Source organism: Felis catus, chromosome E1, assembly GCF_018350175.1.
Source record: "Felis catus isolate Fca126 chromosome E1, F.catus_Fca126_mat1.0, whole genome shotgun sequence".
NCBI classification, from domain to species: Eukaryota; Metazoa; Chordata; class Mammalia; order Carnivora; family Felidae; genus Felis; species Felis catus.
In genome coordinates, this window is record NC_058381.1 from 14,077,368 (window position 1) to 14,098,469 (window position 21,102).

The following is a 21,102-nucleotide window of genomic DNA, read 5'->3' on the forward strand; positions in this document are numbered from 1 at the left end:
GAAACTGGAAAAAGCAAGCAAGGATTCTCCTCCCCGAGCGCCTCTGGAGGGAGCACAATCCTACCGACGCCTTGGTTTCAGACTCCTGGCCTCCAGAACTGCGAAAGAATAAATTTCTGTCATTTTAAGCCACCAAGTTTGTGGCTTTTTGTTACAGCAGCCCCAGGTAAGGCATATATACTCCAAGACCTGAAACTCCATTTCCACACTCATCTAGGAGCAGAGAATCTGCCAGGGGCCGGGGTGGGGGAGCCAATGGGAGAGACACACACAGGAGGTACTTACTTGGGCTCATAACTGTGGGGGTGCTATCTCTTCAGGAACAAAAAAAGAACCCACCATCCACTGACTCCCAAAGTACCAGACACACTAGGCAAGTGTCAGGTAAATGACACACATGCATGGGAGTGGGGGAGAAAGGCAAGGCATGGAATCTGGGAGGGCCCCCTCCCGAGCCACTCTCTTCGACTAAGTGTCTATGGCAGCTGGAAGAGAAGAAGAGTGGGATCATCAATGAAACCACCCCACAAGCATTCAGCTCACTGCCCACAATAATAACCACTGGCATCCATTACATACCAACACGTAACACAAGCATGTGCTTTGCGAAGCCCTCATTCACCCACTGCCTTCTGTAATCCTCGCAGCAACCCTGTGGGGTGGGCTCAGTCTACAAATGAAGGGACTGAGATTCACGGATCACTGAACTGCACAATGTCACATACTTCCTAAATTCCAGGCCCAAGGCTCTGTCCCACACATTCATCACAGGAGGCAGGACCCAAAATAAGCAGGGATGTCAGAGTTGGGGTTAGGACAGCTGGTCAAGCCTTCAAAGGCAGGTGGCATGACTAGGGCTGGAGCAGTGAAGGAAGCATCCCTTGGGAGACTCCCAAAATGCCAACTGCTCTATTAGGGCACAAGACCTGTCTAGAAGCATAGACTCGTTTTAGTATTAGCCGCAGGCAATAGGAATTAGGAAGGACACTCCTAACGGGGATAAACAGATCGTGAAATGCATTCCAAGGCCAACCATGGACTCTCCAAGGCCCTGAACTGCCCGGGTCTACACTCAGTCCAATCCCAAAATCCTTTATGCAGATGCTGGCCTTGCAGGTCCTTTCTGTCACCATGGGGACCAGCCTCGCCTGTAACCCCTGACTGGCTCTGGGCAGCCCAACCAAAAGGGATGGAAACATGATCCAGAGAATAATCCCTCCCCGAAGACCCCTTCCCCAAGTCTGAGTTTGCTGGGCAGGACCCTTTGTTTGGGTCTTTTTCCAAGACCCTCACTGTCACCCACATTTATCAGGAAGGGTTTGGGGTCTAATACACAGGGCTCAGGTGGGGCCAATCACACAAAATGCAATTTCAGTTTTGTTCATTGGACAGGGAGAGGCACGTCAACCATGCTCGCCAGGTAGAGCAAGAAATCAGGAGAAACTGAGAAGAAACTATATTAACAGAAAAATCAGTATACTTCCTTCTAGACTTTCCCTCTAAGCATTGCTGTTCTCTGGAGGAATCATAATGACTAACGTTTCTGAAGAACACGCTAAGTGCCTCTGTTCTAAGTGATAAGCATACATCATGTCAATTCATCTCCACCACAACCACACGAAGCAGGTTCTCTTATGTCTCTATTCTACCAATGAGGAAACTGAGGCACAGAGAAGTTACACAGCTAGGAAGTGGTAAAACCCTAAGCCCAGGCAGACTGGCTCCAGAAACTGTGTTCTTAACTACTACTCAATATTGCTTCACATCTTTGAGAAAGAACCTCAAAGGGGCCCAAGTCCAGGTCAAAGGAATGAGATTAGCCTTCACGGTGGGGGAGACCATGCGGCCTGTCAGAAGGAAAGGGGGATGGGCTAGAGACTCAAAGGACAGGGGAAGAGGGTTCCCAGAGAAAGGATTCTGGAAGACTAGCCATTCCCCCCACATAAGGGAGAGAAGGAACAAGGCCCAAGTGGCCCACGTGGCTAGTCCAAGTCCTGTGGTCTAGACTCCAATTAGCAATGTCTAGGAAGCAGGGTTCCTCTCTGATGCCTCCAGTTCAAAGGCCAGGATCCCAAGGCTACAGGGGAACAGGACACGGACTCTCATGTGCTGGTGGCCCCCAGTTCCCTAGAGAGAAGCCCTGACTATATGTTTCTCAAGGGCAAGAACCACATCATTGCCATTGTAGTTGTTATCATCATCACCATCACCATCACCATCATCAGTGCCTGACTGGCTCAGTTCATGGAGCATATGACTCTTCATCTCAGGGTTGTGGGTTCAAGCCCCATGGTGAGTATAGAAATTACTGAAAATCTTTTTTAAAATTACCATCATTATCATCACAACCAATTATTGACCATCTACTATGTGTTAGGCACTCTACTAGCTACCTCATGGATTACCTCATTACTTCTCACACCCTCTCCTCCAGGTCAGATGGCCATTATCCCTCCACTACAGGAGAAGAAACTACAGGTTAGGGAGATTAAGTAACACACTCAAATGATTCACACAAAGGAGTCTGGAATAGCGTTTAAGACAGCACCGGCTCCAGAGTCACACAGACAGACCTGAGTCCATATCCTGGCTCTGCACTCACCAGCTATGGGACCTTGAGCAAATAACTTAACCTCCTCTGACAATTTCAATCAGAGATGCCAGAAGTAATTCATCTCAAATGTCAACTCCAATGACTTGTGGCAGCTGCCTGCAGTGCTTTGATGGAGAGGATTCTGAGACGGCATCCAAACTCATGGGAAAGAGTACTGTGATCTATTACTAACATCCACTGTGGGCCAGGAGGGTGGAGTGACAGCACCAGTGTCAGGGATTTGCCATTCCACGTCTAGAGAAGCACCACGGCTTGGAGAAACAACCATACAAATACACTTATATGACCAGCAGACCTTTGACTAAAGCACCAGAGCAACTGAAAAGTCTTTCCATGTATATATGGGAATACATGGACCTAGACTCCATATCATGCCATACACAATTAAATTGCAATGGGTCTGAGACCTACAGCTAAAACCATAAAGCTTCTAGAAGGAATCTTTGTGATATTCACTGAGCATGCACTTCTTAGGACACTGAAAGCAACAGATATAAAATGAAAAATCAGACATCACCAAAATTAAAACTTCTGCTCATCAAAGGCACTGTTAAGAACAGGTACGAACTAGGGCGCGTGCCTGGCTCAGTAAGCGGAGTGTGTGACTCCTGATCTCAGCATTGTGAGTTTGAGACCCATACTGGGTGTAGAGATTACTTAAAAACAAAATCTTCAAAAAAAAAAAAAGTAATGAACTTGTATCCCTACTAAGTAAAGAATGGCTACAAGAAGACAACCAGACTTTAAGGGGGAACACAGGGCAAAAGGAACTATGAGACAGTCCACAACCATGTGAAAAAATGTTCAGCATAACTAGTCATCAGGAAAACGCAAACTAAAACCACAATGAGATGCCCCTATATGCCCACTCAAGTGGCTAAAATTAAATAGACTGACAATGGCAAATGTTGGCAAGGATGTGGAGCAATCGAAATTCTCATAACGTCGCCAGTGGGAATGTAAAACGGTACAACCATTTGGCAATTGGCAGGCACGTATAAGGTTAACCATTCACCTACCTGTTGACCCAGCAATTTCACTCTAGATATTTACCTGAGAGAAATGAAAACACATCTCCGAAAAACAAAAACAACAAAACAAAACAAAGCAAATCAGAATGTGCATAGCATTTGGCTATTCATTACCGCCAAAACTTAGAAATAACCCAAATGTCCCTCAACAGGAGAATGAACAAATTGTGGCACATTCATACAACAGCAATAAAAAGGAACAAACTACCAACACACTGGCAGCTCGAGCAGACCTCACAGACCTTAGGCGGAGCTGAACACAAAGGAATACATAATACAGGATTCCTTTCAAATGAGCTCTAGAACAGGCAAAATAAACTGATAGTGGAAAAAATCAGAGCCCTGGTTGCTTCTGCGGCAGGGGCAAGTCACGGGGTGGGGAGGAAGATGACTAGAAAGGGACACAGTAGAACATTCTGGGGACACAGAAATTTCCTATCTCTGAATCTGGTATAGGTCACATGAACATATTAATAAAAGTGTAAAGTTAAGATTTACGCATTTCAACATAAGTAAATTTTTTAAAAAGCAGTTACACCTAAAGTGATGTGCAAGAAGTGTAAGTTAGTTGGCCTTAAAGCATGAACAAAAGCAGGACAACATGCGTGTGTGCACATATGCACGCATGAGGCATGGCTCTCTGCAGGTGGTGCACACAGAGACACCTCCACGTTCTTAAAGCCTCTGGGGTGCATCCCCGCAGACACAGATGCAGGCAAGCCCTTTCTCATGGCCACACTGTCCTTGGGCTCCTGGGAAGTAGCTCCCAAGGGGATGATATCTGAACAGGTGACATAAATGGGGTCTGTGTGGGGACCAGAGACAGCCCTCCCGGGGCCCAGAGCATCACCGAGAACCTCTGCCGCAGTAGTAATGAGAGAACAAATATGTCTCCTAATTCTCACATGCCCCTCCAAGGCTTGAAAGGGAGAAACCAAACCTTCCTGCTATGTCCTTGAGCCCTTGTGCCCCAAGAAGGTCCCCAATATCCTTCCCACAAATGCTTCTGTACCTCATCCATACAAAATTGGTAGATCTCAGCAGGGGGCTGACACCTCCTCACCCAACCCTAATGGAGGTGGGGAGGAGTCTCCCTTCCAAGCGTGGACAGAAGAGAGGAGGCAGGAACCAGGAACAAACTAAAGGGCTGGAGTTGGGCCTGGGGCCTGGGTCCAGCTACGAGCCAGCTACAAGTCCAAGAGGAAAGCTCAGCCCTGCCCCCATGGGGAGTGAATGGCTGATGGAAGCCTTTGTGCCAGTCTGAGGGAAGTTCCTCTCACACCTTCTCCAGCCCCCTTTGTGTGAGTCTGAGGGCAGTCCCTCTCACACCTTAAAGCATGAGCCTGGGAGGGCGTGAGGAGGAACCTGCACAGCTCTGCCCAAAGGGAATGAAAAGGGTACAGAGAAGAAGGCTCCTAGGACTCTATTTTCTTCCCTGGCATCTGGAAACTAATACCCTCCTGACCTACCCTGGAGGGTTTTGAGAGCATTAATGAGTCATAGAGAGCAGAGTACCACAGGAGCAATGTAGGAACGAGACTTCCTGTTCATCTCCACAGGAGGAACCCCAGGCCCCCATTGTCATCTTCTAGAAGAGAGAAGGTCTGAGAGGGACTGCCCTCAGACTGGCACAAAGGAGGCTGGAGAAAGTGTGAGAGGGGGCTGCCCTCAGACTCGCACAAACGGGACTGGAGAAGGTGTGAGGGAGGTGGGGCACTGCCCTGATATTTGCACAAAGGGGGCTGGAGAAGGTGGGGAAGGGGCTGCCCTCAGACTCACTCAAGGGAGGATGGAGGAGACTGAGCAAAGGTCACCTTCCAGCTTCCCAGGCCACTCCAGGCCTAGTGGAGACCCAGAGACAAGTACAACAGTTCAGATCAAGGTCAGAAGAAGTCCCAGCAATGTCACCTTCAACGAAACGCCCAGCACATTTACTGTGAGCTGGGAGAGAATCGGGAGGGTCCACCCCAACCCTTCACTTCACGAAGCCCAGAAAGGTTGTCATCTCCGGTCAGTCCCAGGGGGTTAGCCCAACCCCACACTTGCCATCAGGGCCCTTCCGCCTCCCCCACCCCGCCTCCCCAAGAAGCCACCCTCACTCCTCTCCACCCCACTGAGGAGCCACATGACACATTTGAGCTTGTCACATGCTGAGCCATATGGTTTCTTCTGCTCAGTTAAGGCCCCCTGTAGACAGCAGGTTCTTTGAGGGGTGAGGACTGTGGCCTCGGTTTGACCCCACAGAGCCCAGCGTAGCGCTAGGCACACACAGTGGGCCGTCTCCAAACGCCTATTGATCCATTGGGCACGGAAATCAGATCAAAAAACTGTGGACCTGGAAGCAATCCACAGCATTCCCAGGGAGACAGCCCCAAACCCCTCTCCCAGCCCACCCTGCACCATCCACAGTGTGAGTTCGGGCTGGAACTGGGCTCTCGTTCAGCCCATCTGCTTAGCATCTCTTTGGTTGCTTTTTCTCAGTTTCATATTAGAAAAAAAAGAAAAAGAAAAAAAACCCTGAAAAACACAAACAGCAAAGGGGCGGGGGAGGGGGAGTGAAGACCAGTTGCATCAGGCACCCAGCGGGGGCAGAGGCCTGGCCTGGGGAGGCTGGAGGCTTCCTCTGTCCCGGAAGTCCCCTTCTGGTGGGAAGACAGACCAGACCAGCGGCTGTCCTGGCTGTGAGGAGCCGGACGCGGGGAGCGCTTTCCCAAAACTGGTTTGGGTCCTGGAATTTGGACCACAGGAGAAACACAACTATCTTCAGGGGGAGTCTAATTTCCCACCCAATTTACCTACAAAAGAAATGAATCATCATCCATCCCTGACATTCTGTGACTCCCAAGCTAATCCACCAAAAGGGTGTGCCTGCCACCCCTGCCCCAGGCCTGTGAGGCCAAGGGAACCAGGGGAGACCCGCCCCCGCTGCCCAGATGCCGGGAGTGGGGCAGGGGCAGTGCCGCAGAGCCCCCAGGGCCGGAGACCCTGGAGAGAATCCGGCCCCACCCTGAATGTCTCAGAGCTCAGTGTGCAATAAATAACCTAGGGATGTCGGAAGGTATCAGCAAAGCGGAGGCCCGATCCCCCCCGGACATGGACATCACAAGCACCAACCCAATCCGTGCAGGTGAGACCCCACCTAAGACTGACGAGGAAGGAGGGAACCTCGGGCCGCATCTTTAAGAACACATGTGCAAGGGCTTAATTTAGAAAAGCATTACCTAGAGACAAAGAGTCTGCTGGGATGTAACATTCAAGCGAAACCAGAGAAGCAGCAGATGAAACACAGGCTCTTCCGACCTGGATGTCCCGTACAGCCCACAAGGCATAAACATCCACCAGGCACCACCCCAGCCAGGGGACTCAGAGAACAGGGCGGTCGCAGCCCTCAAGGAGTTCCATGCAGGGAGGTGTCAGGATGACCAGCAACATGACTCGGTAAGTGCAGTCACAAAAGGGACGCTCCCTTCGCGATGAGCAGGCTGGCGTGAGGCTTGTGGTTGTGACCACATGAGTCAGTCTGCTTTGCCAAAGGACAAAAAATATCCTTGCCACAGCCAGCCTCCTACCCGCGGCCACAGGCTAAGTCCTTGCCACAGAATAAATCCAAGTAACAGTCATAAAGAGACCTTTAAGTCCAGGTACACCACACGCGCGCGCGCACACACACACACACACACACACACACACACACTGACACCAACCACAGAAGGGCCTTGACACCACTGTGAGTCCTCGGGGTGACCCCCGACATCTTCCTCTGAGTCCTCAGCTCTAACCTTGGCCTTGGGGCTTTGGACAGTACAGTCGCCCCATAGGTTGCTGCTCTTCTCTGAGGCTGTCCGAGGTCCCAATCAGGCCAGCCCTCCTTTACCCCCTGCCAGCCTGCTGGGCCCTGTGCTGGCCAGAACAGAGCAGGGTCAAGTACCCAGAGTACAGTCACAAGTAATTTTTTGAATGAATCACTACGTTCACTAATAAACTCTTCCTTGTGCTCCAGATTCGTGATCAGCCCCTTCCCTCCTATATCCACGCGTCCTCCTGGTTCCCCTCTTTCAACATTTCCACTCACTCCTCAACACGCCCCTGCCTGCTGTCCAGTCCTCCCTCCCCGGAACTGTTCTGAGTTACAGCAGCAATGCCACCAGGCCACTGCACGCTCCACATCACACCTGGCCTCTGCTGCAGCTCACACAGCTGCCCATTCCTCCTTTGTTAAATGCTCCTCCCACCCGGTCTCCAGCCTCCTCCACAACAGCCTTTGCCTGGGGGAGCCCCTCAAGGGGCCGCCCCAGGAATCTCTCCTCTTCTCACCGCACCCTCTCCCTGGAGCGCCCACTGCCCCTTGCCTGACCTTCCACCCCAACTTTTAGCTCCCACCTCTAGAAGAATGGGTCTAGATTCCTGCCTCCAATCCAGACCCTTCTTCTGAGTCTGGCCTCCAAATACTCAGCGGCTCACTGACACCCCCATTTGTGTCTCAAGCATGTGCAACACAGCACTTAGAACTTAAGCCCTCACCCTCCCTCTTGAGTCCACCATCTCAGAGAATGGCTGTACCATGCATCAGTTGTTCCCAACCTGGGCCGCCCTTGCCTCCTACCTGTCCACAAATCCTCCTGTCTCATCAATCTACCTCCTAGGAAATCGAAGATCTGATCACTTCCAAATAACTCCACAGACCCCTCAGAGACAGGCCACCGTCATTCCCTAACCCCCTCTGCACTGGACTCCTTTGGTGGCCTCCCAACCCTACCCCACTTTCCACTCTGCTCCTCCTACAAATTCTCCACCCAAGAGCCAGGGTGATTTTCCAAACGCTGCATCATCTAGGTAGTGCTCTAACTAAAATCTTCAATGACATCAGTGCCCTTAGTTAGGATAAAGCCCAAAATCTCTAACGAAACTTCTAAGGGTTGAGGTGGGCAGGATGGGCAGACTGAGTGAAGGGGATAGAAGATACAAGCTCCCAGTTATAGAACAAATAAATACGGGGATAAAAGGCACAGCATAGGAGCGCCTCAGTGGCTCAGTCAGTTAAGCATCTGACTTTGGCTCAGGTTGTGACCTTGAGGTTCATGAGTTCAAGCCCCACATCAGGCTCTGTGCTCTCAGCCTGAAGCCTGCTTCAGATCCTCTGTCTCTCTCTCTCTCTCTCTCTCTCTCTCTCTCTCTCTCTCTCTCTACCCCTCCCACACTCTCTCTTTCTCTCAAAAATAAACATTAAAAAAAAGAAAGGCACAGTATAGGGAAGATAGTCAATGGTGCTGTAACAGCGTGTGGTGACAGGCGGCAGCTACACTCGTGGGGGGCACCGCGTGACACGGAGACTTGTCAAACTGCTATGCTGTACACCTGAAACTCGTGTAACACTGTGTGTCGACTATACTTCAACATACAAAAATGTTCTCAGACCAAATTAAAAAAACAATAATAAAATAAACAAAACTTGCAAGGGTCTGCCTCTCCATCCCTAACTGGATGCTCTGACCATTCTGCCCTCCCTCCCGCCTCAGGCCCCGTCCCTCCCGCCTCAGGCCCTGTCCCTCCTGTCCCAGGGCCTACAGAGCCGGCAGCAGTGCTTATGAGTAACAGTCTGGAATGCTGATTCTGAGAGTCTGCACTCCTAAGGAGCTCCCAAATGATGCGGGCCTTGCCGGTCCCTTGGCCTCACTTTAAGTAACAAGCATCTGGAACACTCTCCTCCACTCTGACTGCATCTTTGCCCGACGAAGTCCTACTCAACTCCCAGGGCTCAACTTCAACATCCTTTCCTAGGAAGTCCTCCCTGACCCTCTCCAAGGTTAGGTTGGATTCCCTCACACACGTCCCTTGTATTGTCCCCAAGCTATGCTGGGCTTCTCCTTTGGAACACTGATCACACCCAACAGTCCATCCTGCATCTTAAAGTTAGTTTTTCAACTTTCGTCTCCCTAGCCAGACTACAAGCTCCAGGAGGGCGGGCACTTCGATGCCTCGATCGCCACCAGGTCCCCAGCACTCAGCAACGGGCCTTGCTGGCACATGGTCAGCACTTGCGGTAGAAAGCTGTTTGGTCTTGCCTTCCCTGCATCCACCTCCCCATCTTCTCCTCATGACACCCTAATTTTTCTTTGAGGAACCACCCTTCCTCCACTCTCAGTTCTTTGGGCTTAGAGAGTGGGCCTGCGACCTGGGTCTGGCCAATCAGAGCCTCCGTCATTCTGGCCGCAATGATTGGTTCAGAGACAGACAGGTGACCTAAGCCAGGCCCTCAAGCTTCCTCCCTGAGACTTCTGCTGGGACTGCTGGGGGAAAGACACTCTTCTTCCTACCGAAGTTACTTATTAGCAGGTAGGAGCTACTGTCACCATCCTGCCACCACAGAGACAGAGCTTGACAAAGAATGAAACCAACAGAGAAGAGAGATGGAAAGAGACAGATCTCAGATGCAGCCATGCCTGGAGTCTATAGTTGCCATTAGAAAGCAAGAAATTCCCTTTCATGCTTAAGCCAAAGTGAGTTTATGTTTCTGTCACTGGTACCCAAGAGTCCTGACTAATACAACATTTGAGCAAATACTGGGTGCTGAATGAATTAAATAAGCATGTGAGTAAGTAAAGCCTGCCAAGAGAACTCAGGGATTCCTCCTCGGAGACTTTCAGGGTTCTCCCCACAAACTCCTACCACCCATGAGCACAGTGACAAGCATCCCACATCCAAACTTGCAGACCAAGGGGCTGACACTCAGAACGCTTCTCGGCATTACTCCGTGCAAACTGGCTGACAGAGGCTGTCTGGCTGTCAATGCCCCTGGGTACTCCTCCAGGTGGAAAGCAGGGGTGTCCTCACTCAGCCCTGTGCCCCACCTACTCCAACCAGGGCAGGCTCTGGCTGTCATTCCAGGATATTCCCCCTTGTTGCACACCCTATAGCTCTCCACGCGGTGGGCATTCTGTATGGGATGATAATGGAGCGGTGGCTCTCATCCACTTCTTGGCGGGGGGGGGGGGGGGGGGCGGGTAATCACTGTGCAACAGATCGGTCAGGGGAGAGGGGGGACAGCAGAAAGCAACAGGGGAGAGATGCTTAATCATTTCCTTGTGAGTCATTTCACAGCAGAGCCCCCTGGACAGAGATAGAGGCTGGCATAGATGTCCCTTCAGATGACTCAGGAGGCAGGTGACCTCTTCAGAGCTAGTCCTCACCTGGCAAACTGTGGGAGGGAGGGAGGGAAGAAAGGAGGTGCATTGCTGCCTAGGCAGGAATACTGGCTGAGCCTAAGTCCTCCCTGAGAGCCAGCTCGGCCCTGTAACCATTCTGGGGGGGGGGGCGGGAGGGGGGGTGCTGAAAGATGAAGGGGGAAGGGCATGGTGGGGGAAGGGTACGGTTGCCTCAGGCCCTCTCCAGGAATGAGTAGTCATGGCCTGGGGTTCTGGGAGACAGTCTCCCAGGAAAGACTTGTGAATGAAGTGCGAATAGGAAAAGAATTACTGACCCCAAGAAGCTCCAGGGCAACTCTCCCACATGGGGATGACAGGGCCAGCCCAGGAGGGCCAGTCAGAGGCTGGTAGACCAGCACGCAAATGCCATTCAAGTCCCAGGAGGGTCCCACCCCACAGGACCCCCACCTCCCCCAGCCCCAGAGCAAGGCAGCCCTCCTGGGAAGTGGCCCCTTAAGGCACCAGGCTGCATTCCAAGTCTCCTCGCTTACGCCTGCCTGAGTCCCTTGTGCTGGACCCCACAGCTCCCCAAGGCCTCTCGCAACCCCATTCAGCCCCAGTCTATTTCCTCACTGCCCCTGACACCCCCAAGTCTCAGTCACACTTTCCTCCCACACTGGTGAGCTCAAGTGGACACTGCCTCCTGAGGTGTCAGGGCACTCTCTGGCTCCCACTGGATGGAAGTAGCCGGGCCTGGGACTGAAGGGACAGCCACCTCCCCTTCCCACTCACCAACTCTAAGCCTCTTACCTTCATGGTGGGAGGCGCAGTGAGAGGAGGGGACAGCGGCCGGTCTGGGAAGGTCACATCCGAGCTGTTGGCCAGCTCCTGCTTCCTGTGAAGAGGCCACAGAACACAGAAGACATGAGTCAGGGCCTGAGCCATTCCCTCTCTGCCAAGAGCAGCTGGGCATGGGGACCCGGTCTAACACACACTGCGTGAAACCAGAGTGGAACGCATCCTCTGCTGGGATGTCCTAAACCCTCCAGTGGGGCTATTCCACGTGTGGTTCCTGCACCAGCCACATGGGCATCACCTGGGAACTTGTTAGAAATGTAAATGCCCAGGTGCACGCCAGAGTCTCCAGCGACGGGGCTAGGAAGCTGGGTCTTACAATCCCTCCAGGCGACTCTGATGTCCACTGATGTACCGGGGCCACCACTCTTAAGCCATACGGGACCCACAACACCTAAGGGCCTCCAAGGCACCAACAAATGCTTCAAGGCATCAAAATAAACTAACTGTTTTACCACAACAGCAAAGTTTGACACAGTGGAAAATAACTAGGCCCTGAAACTGTAGCAATTACCGTTTATCTTCAAGTTTTTTCATTTGTCAAAATTATAGGGGTTAGCAAAATACTCTTCATGTATACGTTTAGTAGATGTATTTCAAAATACATTTTAATTAAGGACCAGCAAAAAGACAGAGACAGAAGAGGAGCATAAACATTTGTGATTCATCCTTCCTGGGTACCCTTTGCCCCTTCCCCCGCCCCCCCCCCCCACACACACACACATACACACCGCGGCCAGAGAGCTGACCTCGGGAGGATGGGGCTGCCTGCTGTGTTAGCTGCAGGTAGAACTTATTTTAGTTCACGTGGGCTAGGACCATGGAGAAGCAGCTAAACAGAGTTATGTCACCATGACAACATGACTGTGACAAGTTCACTGCTCTCACACACTCCCCACTTGCCATCTGGCCCTTGCCGGTGACCAGGGAGTGCTAGTTCGCAGTCTCATCACCAGGCACGATGTTTGCAGTGAGATAAGTCTCCGGAGCAATGATTGATTATGCAACAGGGCCAGCTGGGCAGAACCTGGGGGAGCCCCAGACGAGGGACTATGGCGTCCTGGACGTGCCCTGGTTATCTCCCGGGACAGCAGCGAGAGGTGAGGATATGACAAGCCCAAGAAGACCAGGCTGAGCCCTCAAAGCTCCCAACTCTGCTGCCGTCTCCTTCTCCAGAGCTCCACCCTGCAGCAGCCAAGAGCGTGAGCCTGACACCTGGGTCACACTTAAATGACCAAAGGACCCCCACTGCCACCTTGACAGAATGCTTCTTGTACTTTGCAGCCCACATGTCGCCAACGGGGATGACAGTCCCAACCCCAAGCCTCCTTCGTGAGAGAGGCCCGGCCTCCCCACAGAGCCTGGCCTACCTGCCTTTCTAGAGGCAGCCCTTGCCCTGAGACCCACACACCACCCCAGCCTGGCTCCCCTCAGCCCACAGGGCAGGCCCAACCTAAAGGAAGACAGGCTAGGTGCCACGGGGCCCTGTCTCCCCGGCACGACCCCTGCCTGCCCCCGCAGCTGCCCATGCCTCATTCTCACCTAGGCAGCCAGGGAAGGAGACCGCGTGAACGCCTTGGCAGAGGATCCAGATGACCCCATTGACCTCAGCCTGCCAATCCCCCTTTCTGATCCTCCGTCTGCCTTGCCCCTCCTGTCTTCCTGAACCCAGTCTCACTCTGAGGGCAGGAAAGGTGGGGGACCCCCTCCCTCCGAGTCCAGACTATAACCGGCCCAAGAACCAGCAGGGCCACGACTCAGCACATGTGCGTGTGTGCATGCACACGCGCACACACACACACACGTGAGGAATGCATGAGGCTCCTTCCACCTCTCAGAGCCACCACCTCCCCGTTATGGCCTGGAACCGGTGTGGGGTCCAGCCCAGCTGCTCTGGCCCTCACCTGCCTGTGGACCCCACAGAGCTGCGTCCCAGCACAGACTCACCCCCTCCGGTCACTCTGCCTTTTCCCCTGCAGCCTCTGCTCATCCTCAATGGGCCCAGCCTCTGAGAGCCACGGTGGGGGAAAGGGAGTGGCGGGGGGGAGATGATCAAGGATGGGGGCACCACCCTCGGGTCCCCTCAGGTGAGAATGGACAAGGGCTGCTCCCCTTGGGGGCTAGCAGCCAAGGAGTTAGAAGCATGCAGAGAGGGCAGAGGAGGCAAGCCCCCTACCCAAAGTCTACAGGGCTGTGTGGAGGTTAGCCAAGGACCTCTGGACTAGTCCCCTGGAGGGAGCTGTGGCAAACTTGCCTGACAGCAGTCCTGGCTCTCCAAGCACACTAATCCCAGAGGAGGGCAATGCTGGCAGGTCAGCTGGTCAAAGGACGCTCAGATACACAGTCACACTGTCTGCTTCTCTCCCTAAGGTATGCAACGTCCCCTCCCATGGGACCAGAGCAGATGTGATTATTACTCAAGGTCCCTGAGTCTCAGGCAAAGGACCACTGCCCCCAACGCTCCCTGGGCTGAGCCCCCCTTCCCTGCACCAGCCAGTTTGCCCTGGATGCTGGAATAAGCCCCTGGGACCAGTTTCCAGGGAGTGGTGAGGACAATTTGTGGGGAACACAGGGCGTCTTCCAGCCAGAAGGATTTACTGAATGATGTCTGGAGCCTGGAAAGTGCTGGAGCAGGAATGGGCACCAGGGGCTAGCAGCTTCGCACCAGTTCTGGGCTCTTCCGAGATACCAGATGCAATGCCTGGGTAGGTAGAAGGCAAGACTGCTGCTCTCAGAAAGATCCGAACTCAGAGCACACCCAGGACCTTGGCTGCAAATCGACCCTTCACTGATTGGTATATATAGGCGGCTCAGGTGGCCTATGGGAGGGGAAGGGACGTGTGTCCCCTCCCCCACACTCAACTCTGAGGAGCCAAAGGTACTTAATCAAGAGCCAACCGCCTCTTATGGGTTGGATCACGTCCCCCCCAAACAATATGCTGAAGTCCTAACCTCCAGGCCCCGTGAATGTGTCCTTATTTGGAGATGTAATCAAGAGATCGTCAGGGCCGTCCCTTAATTCAATCTGGCTGGTGTCCTTACGAGAGGAGAAGGCGGCCATGTGAAGACACAGACACAGGGAGAACGCCACATGACAATAGAGGCAGAGACTGGAAAGAGGCGGCGGGAACACCGAGGGTTGCCAGCCACCACCAGAAGCTGTAGGAGGCAAGGAAGGAGTCTACCCCAGAGGCTGCAGAAGGAGCAGGCCCCTCTGACACCTTGATTTTGGACCTCTAGCCTCCAGAATAGAGACAACAAAGGTTTGTTGTCTTAAGGTGCAGATCCGTGGCACTTGGTTACAGCAGCCCCGGGAGACAAATGTGCTACCCAAGTCCCAGGTGCTAGCCTCGGCCTTGTAACTGGAGGACCAAAAACAAAGACGATGAAATCCCTGCTTCAGCGTCATCACCCCGGCCATGGTCAGCTGGGCTCAACCTCGTCCTGCCCCCGCCCTCACAACCAAGGACATTCGTTTGGGAGCCACCCTCCCAGGGACAGCCAGGCCCAGCCCAGTCACCAGCTGGTACTGAGATAAGACGAGTGAGAACTTCGGTGCTCAGCGCCATTCCAGCCGAGAGAACTGGCAAACAAATCATACGTAAGTCGGTGAAAGTGACACGATTACACCAAGAGATAACCTTCAGTCTGCTCTCATTTATTAGAAGCATAAGGCAAATTATTAGCAGAGGTGGTATCCTTACTATTACTTATAACAACTTTCTTGTGACCCACGGCGATCCTGACATTATCACGGCACTGAGTCTGAAGCTGCCTCACTGGCCAAGCCAGCTGAATGCTCATACACAGCTCTGATGACATGGGGCCCACGGGGCGGGGGGGCGCCGGGGACAACAGAGAGGCGGCAGACAAGGGAGGAAGAAGATCATACAGACAGCTAAAAGAGAACGGTGGTAAAACACGCATGAATGGGAGGGTCAGGGGCCTCCTCCAGCCTCCGGGGGTCCTGGAGGTGCTACCCACTCAGCATCCCTCTGCCCCAAAACCATCTGCCACTGAGGGTCTCAGCTCTGGGATTCCTTCCCCAGAAGCATGGGCGATCCTGGGGCAGCTGGGAGAGGGCCTGGCTGGCTTCAGCCAAATGCAAACCTCTGGAGGAAGTGATCAGAGAGCCTTTGGGAGAAGCTGAGAAAGCCAGGAGATGGGTCACCAGATGGGACTGTTCACAGGGCACTGGACACACCCCAGGTGGGGGCCCTACTTACAGTACCCTGGCCTCCAGCTCCTCCCTATCCAGCTTTGATTTCTCTACCCTAGACTATTTGAGGTCACCGCAGCCGCCATGTCCCCCACACTTCTATGAAAGTGCCCTACACTAGGGATCAAGGGACTCCCAGGTTCCAGTCTGGCTCCACCCACCACCCCACTGCATGACCTTGGGTAAGTTACCTCACTTCTCCACATCTGCAAAGATGGGGGTGATGATGTTCTGAGGAATTAAATGTAATGGCCGTGAAATAAAACATAAAATCCTATACAAACGTAGACTATTGTTATTTTCACCATATTTGTTGTTACTATAACCCAGAAAATGGTGATCTGGTCTCCGAGTAGAGAGAGAGAGAAGTGAGGATCCAGGACTGTTTAATGTCTCTGAAAACATTTCTGGCATCTCAAATAAGCACCCATGCTAGCCCCAGGGAACTACTCTCAGGACCATAACTACTGGTTAATAATCAACAACAGGAAAACCTTTCACCTATCAGCAGATGGCTCTGGGGCCAGGTTTAAGCCTTCCTCTGGAAGAGAGTTCTCCCAAACCCACAAACCCCCTCTGCATCCCTCACCCCACCAGGTCCCCAGCCACCCAGCCATGCTTGGCTGGGTTTTCTCCCGTTTTCCAAATAGCCAAGCTAGAGGAATGCAGACAGTTGGCCACTATAAGAAGCTTCCCGGGAAAACGCAACCAAAAAGGAAGGAGGCATACCATTCACAACAGCCAAAAGGTGGAAAGAACCCCGTGTCCGCACGCAATGAATGAATGAACAAAATGTGGTCTGTGGATGGAGTATTATTCAGCCATAAAAAGGAACAAAGTACTGACCCAGGCCACAGCGTGGATGAACTTCGGAAACATTACGCTACGTGAAAAGACGCCAGACACAAGAGGCCACATGTTATATGATTCCATTTACGTGAAATGTCCAAAACAGGCAAATCCAGAGACAGAAAGCAGACTAGCAGTCACCAGGGGCAGACAGAGAATGGAGGGGAATGGGGAGTTTCTTTCCAAAGTGATAAAGATGTTCTGGAACTACATGGTGGCGATAGTTGGACATCTTTGTCAATACACTAAAAAGCATTGGGTATAAAAGGGTGAATGTTATGGCATGTACATTAAAACTGAATTTTTAAAAACGAACAAGAGAGAAGGGGCTAACGGGACTCTAGTTCTGTCACTTCTGCTCACTCTCCTCTCCGGCTGCCCTTTGGTGCCCGCAGGGCCCCGGGCTGTGCAAGCTCTGGCTGTGCGGCAATGCTTCAGACACTGACTGGGATCCCAGCCACGCCCTTCGTCCCCACTCCCAGCCCTCAGGAGTACCTGCACTGTCACTGATTTGGAGAGATCTTCTGAGTTCTAGCTGATCCCATTTCCCCATCCTATACAACCAGCTAAACCATAAACGATAGGAAATAACATAATATAAAAAATTCATGAGAAGTCATCGTAAGAATCAGACACAATGAGAGGAAAGAAGAATTAGAAGCCTGACGAGCTGAACCTCAAAGTCTCAGTCTCTCTGCTTTCTCATCTGCAGAATGGGCGGGCTAACTCCCAACGCCCGTTCCCTGAACAGGACTCAGAAAATTGTGTTCAACTCCTCGAGGGCTAGTGTTTTGACAGTTTTTATGGTGGCAGATACTTATGTGGTCCCTGGGTAAGGCGGGCCAGGGGGATGGATGAGCAGGGGACACCAGGCTGGGTGCAGGCTGAGGTCCATACCCAGAGGAGTCTGCCTTGCCGGCTACAGAGACCCCAGACCCAGCACACAATCACATAACCCTCATTCTAGCAGCAAGCAGTGCTGGGGCATCCCCATGGTTGGAAGCACCTTGAGAGGCTCCGTGCAGGCATGGCCGGTCACCCGGGCAGCAGGCTGGATGGAGCAGAGAGAACCAGGCTCTGGCCTCAAGCAAGGCAGGTGGGCAGTGTGTACAGTAAGATCAAAAGCACCGGCTTTATGGCCCAACAAGCCTGGATTTGAATTCCAGCCCTACCGATTAGCTATGTGACCCTGGTCAGGTCACTTCATCTCCATGCCCCTCAGTTTCCACATCTGTAAAATGGTGTAACTATACCCACCTCACCAGTGGCCTGAATAAGCCTGTAAAGCACTTAGCACAGTGCCTGGTACACAGCAAAAACATGATACCTGGCCACTGTTGTTGTTGCCAAGGTGGCCATCAAATGAGGGGGGAGGGAGTGGGCGCAGGGGAGGGGGGGTCAAGGCGGAAAGTGAATCCGAGCACAGAGAGGAGGCAGGGACAGCTTCAAACCTGGGGGAACTCGGATGCCCACGTACTTTGGACCCTAAGCTTGGGAGGCAGGGACAGGAGAGCCCAGCCACTGTGTGGGGGCCACCAGGCTCTTGGCACATGCGCATGGCTTGATTCCAAGCCCCAAAGGGACAGACGGAGAGGTGAGGGGGTTAATGTCTGTCCTGTGCTGGGGCCGATGTGGAAGGGGAGAACAGAGCCCCACGGGGCTGGCGGGGAGGCGAGGGGCCACAAGGGGGCACAGGATTCGGGAGTGAGAGGTGCCAGCAGGCGAAGGGAGTGAGTCCCAGTGCCCCACCAGTTCCCCTTGAGAAGAGCAGGCACTGCTCACCTGGAAGCATCCGGCATGGCTGACTCTGGTGTCATGTCCCATCCCCGTGCACACTCTAATTGGTTCCTGGAGATTCGGACCCCAACTCTGGACCTTTGATGACTCAAAATTCCCCAAGGATGCAAAATGGCAAGCCCCCGCCCCCGCCATGCACACCCAATCCTGGGGTTCATGGACACAGACCTGCAGCCCTGGGAGAAACCATTAGAAACCATTCAACAGCCTAATCACACAGACAAGGACATCGAGGCCTGGAGAGACAAGGGGAGGTGCCCAAATCCCACAGGCAGCCTCTCTCCTGTTCTCCAGAGAGCGCAGTTCCCAAATCACCTCAGCACGAGTGTGCAAAAAGTGAGCAGGTCACGTCTTAGGAAGAACCTATCAGGAGGCACAGCTGGTTTAGAGACACATATTTATAAAGCATGAATGTCGGGGTGCCTGGCTGGCTCAGTTGGTAGGGCATGCAACTCTTTTTATTTTTTTAAGATATTTAAAACAAATCTCCACAGCCAACGTGGGGCTTGAACTCATGACCCCAAGACCCCAAGACCAAGAGCTGCACGGTCTACCAACCGGGCCAGCCAGGTGTCCCAGAGCATGCGACTCTTGATCTCGGAGTCATGAGTTCAAACCCCATGTTGGGCATAGAGCTTATTAAAAAAAAAAAAAAAAAAAAAAAAGGCATGAGCATCAGGGGTCCATCCACGGGGTCTGTGGGCCCCCCCTAAGGAATGCACTGACAGCAGAACCCAGGGCAGCACAGGAGGTGAATAGGCCATACCCTGGGCAATGAAAGGGGGCTACACATGGGACCAAGGGGAGTTCTGAGTGATACTGGGTGCCTGTAGCTTCAAAGAACACACTGGCTTCTCTCCAGATGTGTTGGGTGAGGATGGCACAGAGGGCCCTGAATCCCTCCACTGGGCCAGGGGTAAGAGAAAGGACAGGCACCAGGAGAAACAGGACAGGAGGGTGACCCCACCCTGGAGACCTGGCTATGGCCCCTGGTTAGGGACAAGTGAGCCTCCTGTATTACATCTCAGAGCTGATGGACCAGCCTACACACACAAGCACATCTCCACACTCCTGGGAAAAGCCTTACCCAACAGACAACTTTTAGGACTGACTGACGCCGTACGGCTCACACATGAGTAAGCGCAGACCCTGAGGGGTGTGGTGTGGGCCCAAGAGTCACGGAGTCAGAAATTTGGGTGTTGGGGGACACCTGGGTGGCTCAGTCAGTTAAGCTTCTGACTTCAGCTCAGGTCATGATTTCACGGTTTGTGATTTCGAGCCCCACATTGGGCTGTCTGATGTCAGCACAGATCCTCAGCCCCCCTCTCTTTTTGCCCCTCCCCCCACGCTCGCTCGCTCGCTCTCTCTCTCAAAAATAAATAAACTTTAAAAAAAAAAAGGTCACTTAGTGATACAGTAGGAAGAAGAGAAGCTAAAAGGCTGGGTGTCAGAAAACCAAGTGATGGGTGCTTCGAACATGACACATCTGAGGAGAAGAACTAGGTTTGCGAAAGGCAGATGATAAAGCGTTCATTCTGGACACACCGCAAGTCAAGGGGTCCTGGGAAACCCAGGAGGGATCAGGAAAGTACAGAAGCCTTAGCAGAGAGTCAGGAGTGAGGAGAAGAGAGGTGCGGGTACGCGTGTCATCCAGCCTAAACGCGCTGTATCACCTGGAAACAGCTTCCCTCACGTGCTCAGCCTCAGCCCTCAGCCACTCTGCTTGGCACCGTCTGGCCTCAGTTGAAGGAGCCACATCATGCTCAGGGCAAAGATGGCCAGCTCACAGGGTCACGGCCTCAGATAGCTTCAGAACCACAATCACAAACCATGGAGCCACAAAAGCACAGAATATCAGCATTTTCCAAGCCTGTTAGTATTTCATGACCTGGATGCCAAGTACGTGGGTGCTTACTGCATAATTCAGTTTAGATGTATGGCATGCATCACAACAAAAAATATTTTTTTAATGTTTGTTTATTCTTGAAAGACACAGAGAGACAGAGCGTGAGCAGGGGAGGCGCAGAGAGACAGAGGGAGATACATAATCTGAAGCAGGCTCCAGGCTCTGAGCTGTCAGCATAAAGCCTGACACAGGGCTCGAACCCATGAATCATGAGATCATGACCTGACCCAAAGTTGGATGCTTACTTGACTGAGCCACCCAGGCACCCTAACAAAAAATAATTTTTAAGTAGTTCTCTCTCACTTCTTTTAGGAGAGATAGATATAAATATGGATATGGATACGAACATAGAAGTAGAGACAGACTATATCTGTCTCTGTTGAAACTTCCATGATGAACATATCAGACTGATTACCTGCATTTATTTTGCTTCTTCTGAAGCCCCTTAAAATAACAGTTTTTTTTTTTAAGTGTGAAATGACAAGAGCAAATGTAACAGAAGAGGAAAATCCAGCCTACAAAAGATGGCTTGTGCCTGGAAGATGGGCTGGAATCACCCCAGCAGAGTGTTTGATACTTAAGACACGGAGCCTTTGGACAGCCTCCCAACCTGTCACTTCCTCAGCAGCCAGATGACCTTCCCAACCCTCACCACCATAAGAAACTGAGCAACAATCCCTGAGAAAAGA

At 52.4% G+C, this 21,102-nt stretch overlaps 1 protein-coding gene across 9 annotated transcripts in view; it reads right to left on the reverse strand.

The window, feature by feature from the left end:
• The window catches only part of RAP1GAP2 (RAP1 GTPase activating protein 2), a 225,421-nt gene that overhangs the window by 90,293 nt on the left and 114,026 nt on the right, over window positions 1–21,102 (reverse strand). For 7 of the 9 annotated variants that reach the window (XM_023244673.2, XM_019817338.3, XM_045045366.1 and 4 more), the window contains one exon: window positions 11,598–11,682. The exons of 1 other annotated variant lie outside the window; for it this stretch is intronic. In XM_023244673.2, the coding sequence (XP_023100441.1) occupies window positions 11,598–11,682 (85 nt within the window). Of the gene's footprint in view, window positions 1–6,866; window positions 6,886–11,597; window positions 11,683–21,102 lie in introns of those variants that run through there. One more of the 9 variants, XM_019817342.2, reaches the window with a different exon arrangement.